At 37.1% G+C, this 11,091-nt stretch overlaps 1 protein-coding gene across 1 annotated transcript in view; it reads left to right on the top strand.

Annotated features, from left to right (window-relative positions):
- Positions 1–245: 245 nt before the first annotated feature.
- The window catches only part of LOC103773800 (glutamate receptor ionotropic, kainate 2-like), a gene marked incomplete at both ends in the record, with an annotated part of 11,068 nt that continues 222 nt past the window's right edge, over positions 246–11,091 (top strand). The window contains 2 exons of the mRNA XM_008941177.1: positions 246–389; positions 1,825–1,932. Of these exons, the coding sequence (XP_008939425.1) occupies positions 246–389; positions 1,825–1,932 (252 nt within the window). The remainder of the gene's footprint in view (positions 390–1,824; positions 1,933–11,091) is intronic.

The raw sequence follows: 11,091 nt of genomic DNA on the forward strand, positions 1-11,091 counted from the left end.
TCCTGAAAAAATGGTATCTGGGCCTTTATTTCAGCATTACAGAGAAAAGCTGAGACTGAAGGTCCTGACACGTTTCATGTAGGATGTGGAAACAAGGCTGCACTTTACACTGCTACACAAGCAACTCGATTATTTTCTCCCTTTAACATAATGACCAGTGCTAATTTTTTGTTTCTTTCTCTCACTGCTGGGCTGTCACAGGTTTTTGTTTCATGCTCATGGTTCCAATTTCATTCTAATTCCAGACGGACGCAGCACTGATGTATGATGCAGTTCACGTGGTGTCAGTGGCTGTCCAGCAGTTTCCACAGATGACTGTCAGTTCACTGCAGTGCAACCGCCACAAGCCGTGGCGCTTTGGGACCCGCTTTATGAGTCTCATTAAAGAGGTAAGTCACTGGTAACATATCCTACTTCATTGCTTTCCTTTGTCCCAACTCCCATTTTCTTTTATTTCCACTCTACTTGATTTATTTATTTATTTTTTTCTAGGTGGGAATTTCTCAGCTTGTTATGTGTAAAGAGTTTAGCAGGCAAGGCAGTATTTGTATTTGAAAATAAAGTATTCCTGAGGTATTAGTTGGAACAAAGTAACATACAAGGGAGAAATAACTGCATTCTAAATAAAACTTTGGTTTGTAAATATTTTGAGTGGGTAGGGTGTGTGTGGATGGCTGTGGTTGGAACATTTGTAGCATAAAAACCCAAACCAGAACATTCCCTTTAAACCTCAAGTCACAGGCTGATAATGAAAAATTCAGCAACTAGATACTAGCATAAGTTCAAAGGGCCCAAGAATCAAGTTTACTCCCTGGTTTGTATTTTTTTGTTTTGTTTGTTTTTTTCCAAGGTTTAGAGTTTTAGTTGTTTTGGTTTTTTTTTATTTTGGGGGGCTGCCTTTTTTTTTCCTACGGTGAATTAATATATGTGGTCTTAGTCTTCTAGTATGCTGTTTAGATTCTGATAGATAGTGATTTGAAGTAAAATGAGATTTAAGGTGATAAAGTTTTATAACACTGTAGAGTATTTAAATCTATTGCACTGTAAGTAACACCTAAGACAGTATTTCTCATTCTAGATGTGCAAAATACTATGCTAAAAAAGACAATTTGCACTGGAATATAATCCTGGTTTTAATATTGATTCCTTTCAGGATGATGATAATTTTATTTTTTTACACATTCCCTCCTCTTTTTTTAGCACAATTTTAGAACTAGGTAGACTTTAAGTTATAAAAACATGAAGATAGTGTACTTCATTAAAAGTATGGAATTGGCTCTGGGACTGTCTCAGTGACCTCAATTTTTGGTGTCTCAGTGTGGTTTCAGGGGTTCCCAGCACCATGCAAAAGCAAGCCAATATTAGAATGAAATCTCCTGACAGAAAAATGACATTCAGAGTTTGTGAAAGAGATTGAGAGGGGAATCCCTCCTTAGGAGAGGGATAGGTAAGGGAAAGGTGAGGTGCTGCATGGGTGTGGGACAGGGCGGGGCATGTAGGGAAGCAGAAGGGGAAAGGCACACATGAATGATGGAAGAATGAAAATAAACCAATATTTTATCTCATTTAATAAGAAGAGTCTATTGGTTAAGATGGAAAGTTGTTAAAAAAATTTGTCTGTGAGGACTCTGGAAAGGTTGATTTAATTAGCAAAAAATGAACACAAAATTAAAAAAAAAAAAAAGTCAGCCACAAGGTAAATTATTTAGATAGAATAAATAATTAATGTTTCCATTTTGGCAGAGTAAAATTTGTGCTCTTGGGGGAAAAAAAAAAAAAGGAAAAGGTATTTATATATAGAAATTGCTTTTTCTTTCTCCATAGGCCCACTGGGAAGGCCTCACAGGCAGGATAACATTCAACAAAACCAATGGCTTAAGGACAGATTTTGATTTAGATGTTATCAGCCTCAAGGAAGAAGGTCTTGAAAAGGTATGTAAGATGTTTACCTCCAAAGTGATGGGAAACAAAACAAAAACCCACCCTTAAAAACAGTAGCATTTTCAATAACATTTCACAGAATCATGGAATCATTCTGGTTGGAAGACATCTTAAAGATCATCAAGTCCAACCTTTAACCCAACACTGCCAGGTCACTACTAAACCATGTCCCTGAGCATCACATCTACACAACTTTTTAAATACCTCCAGGCATGATGACTCTACCACTTCCTGGGGCAGCCTGTTCTAGTGCTTTACAACCCCTTCTGTGACAAAATTTTTCCTAATATCTAACCTAAACTTCCCATGGTGCAATTTGAGGCCATTTCCTCTTGTCCTATCACTTATGACCCCAACATTGCTACAACCTCCTTTCAGACAGTTGTAGAATGTGATTAGATTTCTTGTGTGTCTCCTTATCTCCAGGCTAAATAATCCCACTTCACTCCCTGTAAATCTTGCTCTCTGGACCCTTCACCAGCTTCGTTGCCATTCTTTGGACACACTCTAGCACCTCAATGTCCTTCTTGGAGTGAGGGGTCCAAAACAACACAGTACTTCAGGTGCAGCCTTACCGGTGCCAAGTGCAGGGGGATAATCAACTGCCTAGTCCTGCTGGCTTCACAACATACAAGCCAGGATGCTGCTGGTCATCTTGGCCACACTGCTGGCTTGTGTTCACCCAGCTGTTGACCAGCACCCTCAAGTCCTTTTCTGCTAGGTAGGTTTCCAACCACTCTTCCCCAAGCCTGTAGGGGTTGCATGGGATTGTTGTGACCTAAACACAGGACTTTTGCAGTTGGCCTTGTTGAACGTCATAACATTTGCCTCAGCCCATCAATACAGCCTGCCCAGATCCTTCTGTAGATCCTGCTGACTCTCAAGCAGATCAACACACCCGTTTAACTTGTTATCATCTGTAAACTTACTGAGGGTGTACATGATCCCCTCATACAGATGATTAACAAAGACATCAAAGAGAACACGCCCCAGTAGTAAGCCCTGGGGAATACCACTTGTCACTGGCTGTTGACTGGATTTCAGTCCATCCACTGCCACTGACTCTGGGCGTGACCATCCAGCTAGTTTCCTGTCCAGCAAAGCATACACCTATGCAAGCCATGAGCAGACAGTTTCTCCAGGAGAACGCTGTGAGAAATGGTATCAAAAGCTTTATTAAAGTCAGGTAAAAAGCATTCACAGGCTTCCCCTAGTCCACTAAGTGGGTCATCTTGTTATAGAAGGAGACCAGGTTACCCAGGCAGGACCTGCCTTTCATAAACGCATGCTGATTTGGCCTCATTGCCTGGTTGTCCTTTATGTACCTTGTGGTGGCACTCAAGATGACTTGTTCCACAACCTTCCCTGGCACTGAGGTCAGCCTGACAGGTCTGTAGTTCCTTGGATGTTTCTTCTGGCCCTTCTTGTAGATGGGTGTCACCTTTGCTAACCTGCAGTCAGCTGGGAGCTCCCCAGGTAGCCAGGACTGCTGATAAATGATGGAAAGTGGCTTGCTGAGCATTTCTGTCAGCTCCCTCACTACCCTTGGGTACACTCCATCAGGCCCCATAGACTTGAGTGTGTCTAAGTGGTGTAGTAGGTCACCCATTTTTTCTTGGATTAGGGGGGGACTTCATTCTGCTCCTTGTCCCTGTCTTCCAGTTTAGGGAGCTGGGCCCTAAGAGAACTAGTCTTATTATTAAAGACTGAGGCAAAGAAGGCATTAAGTACCTCAGCCTTTTCCTCATCTTTGGTCATCCAGTTCCCCCAAGTCCAATAAAGGAGGGAAGCTCTCCTTAGTCTTCCTTTTTCTGTTAATGCATTTATAGAAATACTTTTTTTTTTTTTTTTTTTAATGACAGTAACCAAATTAAGTTCCAGATTGTCTTTGACTTTTCTTATTTTTATGTGTTAAATAAAACAATATACCTCTTCTCAAGTTGATATCTGATTACAAAGTCTTCTCATAAAAGCTGTTATCTTAGAATCATGGAATATTTTGGGTTTGAGGAGACCTTAAAGATCAAGTTCCAATCCCCCTGCTATGGGCAGAGACACCTCACACTAGACCAGGTTGCACAAGGTGCCATCCAACCCAGTCTTGAATACCTCCAGCGATGGAGCATCCACAAGTTCTCTGTGCAACTTGTTCCAGTGTCTTGCCACACTCATAGCGAAGAATTTCTTCTGAATACTTAGTATAAATCTACCCTGTTCCAGTTTAAAACCGTTAACCCTCGTCCTTTCACTACAAGCTCTTGTAAAAGTCCCTCCCTGGCTTTCCTGAAGGCCTCCTTCACATGCTGGAAGACTTCCCCACAGCCTTTTCTTTTCCAGGCTGAACAACCCAACTCTCTCAGCCTGCGCTTGTAGGAGAGCTGTTCCAGCTGTCTTCATGGACCTTCTTTGGACCTACTCCAACAGGTCCATGTCCTCCTTGTATTGGAGGCTCCAGAGCAGGGTGAAGTACTCCCATTAGAATTTTGTGAGGGTGAAATAAAGGAGGAGAATCACCTCCCTTGACCTGTTGATCGTGCTTCTTTAGATGCAGCCCTGGGTATGGTTGTCTTTCTTGGCTGCACTTGGACATTGTTCGCTGAAGTTGAGCTTTTCAGCAACCAGCACCCCCAAGTATTTCTCATCAGGACTATTCTCAATCCATACTCTGCTCAGCCTGTATTTGTGCTTGAATACCTGACAGTTAGTTGCCTCTTATTTCTGTGCTTCTAGCCACATTCTTAGATTCAGGGGACTGGGGAAGAGTGAATAGCTCGACCTGGAGTAATGCATTAATATGCTTTGTCTTCAATCTATTTTGAGTTTAGTTTTAGTTCCGATTCCAATCCCATTTCCTACCCTCATACGTGAACCTATGTGTATTTGTATTTTCCTCACATCTTACTAATTCAGGAAGAGTTACCTCAAATAGACAAATAAACCAGCTGCATTTTTGCAATTTGCTGTTTCAAGAAGGAACTTTACTTCTCTGATTGGAATACAAATTTTCTATCTGTGATACTAAAAATTAAGAATAGGTAGTGTGTCTTCTGACTTGATTTGTTGTTTTTTTTTCTACAGAGATAAAGCAAAAGATCAAAAGATTTTTTTTGTATATCCCGCTTATATTTGAATTAAAGGTGTCAGGAAGCATATACAGATGTTGGGCCTGTCTGTAAGACAACAAAAAATCAGATAATTTTCCTTTTCTTCTTCAGCCATTCTTGTCCTAGAGAGGCAATGCAGGAAGCTACAGTGTCTCACATTATTGTGATCAGCAGGCAAAGGTTTCACAATTTGTATCTGTCTTGCACCTTGTATTTAGCCGTTGCATTCAGTGTTTTGTAAGCACGGTGTTTTCCTTCATCTTCTGGTAAAGTTTTATCAAGTATTACCCCAAAGTGATATTGTGGCCACAAGTGAAAAGAGAAATTGAGGGAAAGCACCATGCTGCAGAGTTGCATTTCCTTTCTTTTATATATCACCAAATAGAGAAGCTAACATAAGCAATATGTTTCTCCAAAACTAGTTTTGGAATATTAATGTCCTTTAATTAAGAAGATTTAAAAAAAGTTCAGAAGCCATGAGCTTGCTTTGAAACACTTACATAGATGATAACATTTTTGAAAACTTGGCAAACCTATGATTAAAGGATTAAACTACATTTTAAAATGTTCAGCAGTGCACTGATAGTAAATAGTCTTCCTATGAGTTTTACATGAAAGGAGCTCTGGGAACATACAGGAAAAAAAGACCAAAATATATAGCAGTGATCAGATTTGAAAAGCAAATTAGCTTTGTGTACACCTAGAATAGGTGCAATGCTTTCCTTAATAGAAACAGAAATTGAAGTATTGATGACATGGGAAAACTTAAATATGTCAGTAGTGGCTGAAGAGTGTGTGTAACTGATAACAATTGAAAATGAGGAAGTCTCTGTAATCTAGGATGGCTTTAAGAACATTGGGTAGTATTTGAGAACAATCAACAACATGGATTCATTTTCTGGAAAGCAAATTGTCAGTTGACAATATATATCATTTTTTTAAAGTTTTTGCAAACACTTAGGGAAGTGTTAGCAAAGAATGATGAGGAATGCTATATGTGTTCAAAGACACCTATAAGCAAAAGCAGAGCAGTTTCTTTAGGGTTCAGTGTTATGAAATTCAGAAAAGGAAAATTAAGATGTCTGCACATTAGATTAAATTGCTTAGTAGATATTTGCAACAAATAGGGTATTTTACTGGGACAATATGGGTCTCAGTAGCATAATAGGGTATTTTACGCTGACAAATAAATGTTTTCCTTTGAAGAAAACTTGGTTATTATGAAAGACTACAACCCTGTTCTTCTTGAATCGAGGGTGAATAATTAAACTGAAACAGTACAATTCCTAATAGAGACAGTAAGTTTTAACCAGTCCTTTTATTTAAAAGAACTGTCTCAAAGACATGGTAGTTTGTGTATGTTGTGGTGGTGGTTTTTTTTTTAATTATTATTTTTGTTTTGTTTGGTTTTTTATTTCCACAAGATAGTCTTCTGTTAAAGCTGTGCTGAGACACTCTCCTGTCTCTTACTGTCTCCCTCACCATGTGCTGTCCATCTCTCTACATCACATTCTTTCCCTCCTGCTTTCTGCTGTTCTCTCCTTTTCTCGCTTCCTTCTTTTCACAGTGTCCCTTTTTCCCTTCCTCCCTCCCTGTCCATTTCCCTTTCCATCTAACCCCTGTTCACTTCTCCCTCTCCTTCTTTCTTCAGGAGCCTTTCCATATTTTGTATGTTTCCAATATTCTTATCAAACCACCACTTTGTCAAGCCTCTTTGTTTATGGAGCTAGTTACTGAATAGTTTTGCTTTATTTATTCCTTTTGTGGGTTGAGAGAAGATGGGGAGATGGAAACTCTATGTGCTATGTTATGTGTGTCATGTTTCCATACTGTAAATAGCTATTATTTAATATAACATTTTTTCCAAATATGGGGGAATCATTTATGTGAAGGACAACAGTTCAGCCCAACAACTTCAGATGTAATCTGTACAACTGTAATGCTCTTGTGATAAAATGAGATATCTTGAAGAGAAAAATATTCATGGAGGAAAGAGAAAAGAGTTATTATGAAGTATTATAGGATACCTGTATTTTTTAAATTTTGCAAAGAAAAAGTCCTAGTTGAATTGCCTGGTTACTATAATGGGAAATTACCTAAATCATATGTTTTAAGTACAATGAATGCTGGAGTCAGTGACAATAAAAACATTATTCATTGATATAAAAACAATGATGTGTGTGATCTCGGATTTTGCATAAGTTACGTGTTCCTGAAACCCTTGAATAAGAGGTGATAATCAAGCATCAATCAATAAGAAGTATGCATTTCCAAATAAAAATTCATGTTTGACAAAAATGATAGTTTCTTTTAAGTTGGAATGACAAAATTAATAGAAGGTTGGAGTGCTGCTGATGGAATGTACAACAGAATTTGCTGACAGTCACTCTGGACACATTGAAAGTATTTATGGCTAAGCACAGTAAAAATCCCAAGCTGTGGCAAGCTAGTATAATAAGCAAGTTATTATTTAAATTACAATCAATCAGTAGTTACACTACAGCTGCATTGTGATCGAAATTGTTTTATGCTTCTTGGAGGTAATACCTACATTTAATACTACTTTTGATATGAAAAAAATATCATTGAAGAAGGATCACATTTTTTGAATAGAGATGTCAACAACTGTCTTGAAATCTTGCTCAGAAACCTACACCCAGGATATAATAGAAATGACACAAAATGAGTTGTAATTCATTGTCCAGTATATCAGTGTAAGATCTTGTTTTATTTAGTATCCTTGTTAAAGATCTGGGACAAAACAGTAAGTGGCATAAACAGAGGGATTTGTAAAAGTTAGAGGAAAAAAAGACAGTGAGATAACAGATCTATGGAAACCACAATTATTGGTATTAACATGATATTTGATGAAGAAGGCAAGCATTATTATCTCTGAAGAAAACAAAATAAATGAAGCAGTTAGCAAACGGAAAATACATATATAGGAAGAAATAATATTACTCACACTGGAGTATAAATAATTATTTTCATGATGCAATCACCACTCTTATTAATTACTCTACAAAATATAATAAAGAAAACATGCTGAACTACAGACACATCTGTTACTTCTTTGGAGAGCTGAATTTGACTGATTTTGGTTGCATAGCTAGACAGTGCCACTGCAGAAGGGAAACGATCCTTCTTAATATAATATTTGTGGCATTTCACTGTGTGTAGTCGGTACAATATTCATAGACTCAGAGTCAAAAAAATTATTACTACTTTTAGTTTTGAAAGAAATTCTAAAAGAATACTTGAAAGAATACTTGATTATTCATAAATATAAAATTACTTTTCTCCAACATGCTGAAGTGACAAAACTATTCTATTGAACTTTTGTGGGTAACATCTCATGAGAATGTTGCTCAGTAAACTAATCTAAACTGTATGTAAACTCAGCAAATTTAAAGTTTCAGGAGTGCACGATGTTTCATTTTGGGAGACGGTGAATTATGTACTGGTTTTGCCTGGGATAGAGTTAAATTTCTTCATAGCAGTTTGTATGGGTTGATATTTTGCATTTTTACTGAAAACAGTGTTGATAACAGACTGATGTTTTGGTTATTGTTGAGCAGTGCTTACACTAAGCCAAGGACTTCTCAGCTTCTTGTACTGCCCTACTAGCGAGGAGGCTGAGGGTGCGTGAGAGATTCGGAGGGGGCACAACTAGGACAGCTGACCACAACTGACCAAAGGGATATTCCGTACCACATGACATTGTGCTCAGCAATAAATCTGATGGGTGGATGTTGACAGGGGCTGCTGTTGCTCAGGGACTGTCTGGCACCAGTCAATTGGTGCGTAGCACTTGTTTTCTTTTGCATCATTGTTTTTCGTTTTCTCACTTTTACCCTTTCAGTTCTACCCCCATTGAGAGGAAGAGAGTGAGTGGTTACATGGTGCATAATTGCTGGCTGGGATTAAACCATGATAATGATGTTGGATTGGTCTTGGTAAAGGTAGTGGCTTTGAAAAAAGTCTGGGAGTTCCTAAGGCGAGACTACTTTTTTTTTGTTTTTAATAAATAACATATTCAGTTGTGATTGATGTGACTAAATGTAGATCTTTACTACATGACAAATAACATTTTTAGTTTAAAGATGGAACCTGCACTGTAGACATATGAGATAAACTAGGATCATACTGTATCTTTGAAAATAAATGGGACAAGAGGCAGATGCCCCTTCTTGTAATACTGTTACATTTATATGGCTAATATAAGTTTGAGAAGATGTGTGATTTGGGAGCTGTACATATCAGTAGTATGTCAGAATCTGCAGCATAAGTTGTTGAATTCAAGCTCATTAATAAGGTAATGCAAAGGATATCTTATTTCATAGAATCATAGAATCCTTTAGGTTGGAAGGGACCTCCAAGATCATCAATTCCAACCATTGAGCCATTAGGGCTCTAAAGTCCTCTGCTAAAACAGATCAGAATCTGTCAGGGTTGGAAGGGACCACAAGGATCACCCAGTTCCAACATTTGGAATATCTGACTTAAGTTTCATTTCTTAGATTTTTGAATCACAAAAATAACAATACAAGTACAATTAACTTAATTTGGAAAAACAAGGCAATAATCTATCAAGATGGAAGGGATTTTTTTAAAGTAATGTTGTTGATAGTTCTTGTAAGTATATATAGATGCAGTAAGATAAACCTGAAATTCTGACAGTTCAAAATAATTCATTTGCTTGTGGCTGTGGTTATGTTAAAAGGCAAGGAAGGAAGTAATTTAATTAGCATTGTGTTAGTTTTTGTCAAAATAATCTGAATTATGAACTAGAATAAAGTATATGATTTAATGAATTTAGGATTTGAAAATTATTAAATAACCCCATGATGTTCCTTTGGAAATTTTTGTGCTACTTTTGTGCTAGAATTTGTGTGTTACCTAAAGTTGAATTTCACATATAAAATTAGTCCAACTGCAAGATATGAACAGCTGGGACAGACTCAAATTATGGTCAAGGAGTCTGTTACTTCTTGTTACTCTGTTCTAGTTTAGTCACCATTTAGTTTAAACATTTAGTTTAGTTTATAGTCACCAAATGAAGTAGTACTAAAGGAGTAAATTAAGCTTTTTGGTAGTAAGATTTGGTTTCAATACCTAGAAATTGTGTTAAATGTTATTTTACAATTGTATTTCTGAGACACACGTTCTCCTTTCTTCCTTTCATCATTATCTCATCAATTTATGAGGTACCGAATGGCCAAAATTCAAGAACCACAGCCATTTGAAGGAGTGACTTGCTGGAACTGAGTATTATGCAAAGAAGAAAGATAACATTGATTTCTCTGGAACAGAAAATCATAGAAAAAGAGAGCAAAATTGTGTTTTCTTTATCTCATCTTCTGCTGACTCATGCTTTACTATGTTCTCAGTTGTAGAAATTAAAAACTTTTTGTTTAACTTATACCTCATTGTATCCTGAACTTGTCAAGCATACTGAAATATATCACTTAAATATATAAAACCGTTTCTCAGAAATGAGTTTGAAACATTACCAAAAGAACCCATGTGTTTATACGTACACCTAGACATACATACATGTATATTAGCAAATGCCACAGAATTTTTAAATTTCTGTCTAGATTTAGTTTTAAAATAGCTTCTCCTTATATTGTAGATAATTAGGTTAACTGTAAATTAATTTATTATACTCAAACTACTTTTAGTCTTCTCTGTTACATTTTCCCTAAAACATCTTTTTTGCCCTGTTCTGTCTGATCACAGAAAAGGGTAAAGCCTTCAGGAGAGACAATGTCTGTTCTCTGCTCTGCAAACGAATTTCCACCTGTTATCTTCACAAGTAGTGTATCTTGAAGTTAAATGGAAAATTAAGTAGTCAGAGCAGCTTTAGGCATTCTGTACATAATTTTTCCACTTAATGTCATACTTTATGAAACACACTTTGAGGTATTGTGAATCATATTTTAAACAAGCAGACTTTAAATACAATGACAGACAATAACAGAATAGGGTTTAATAATAAATATTAGGAGTCTTTTTTTTTTTCCCATCAAAACTTCACTTTTCT

Source organism: Merops nubicus, unplaced genomic scaffold (genome assembly GCF_000691845.1).
Source record: "Merops nubicus isolate BGI_N331 unplaced genomic scaffold, ASM69184v1 scaffold1305, whole genome shotgun sequence".
NCBI classification, from domain to species: Eukaryota; Metazoa; Chordata; class Aves; order Coraciiformes; family Meropidae; genus Merops; species Merops nubicus.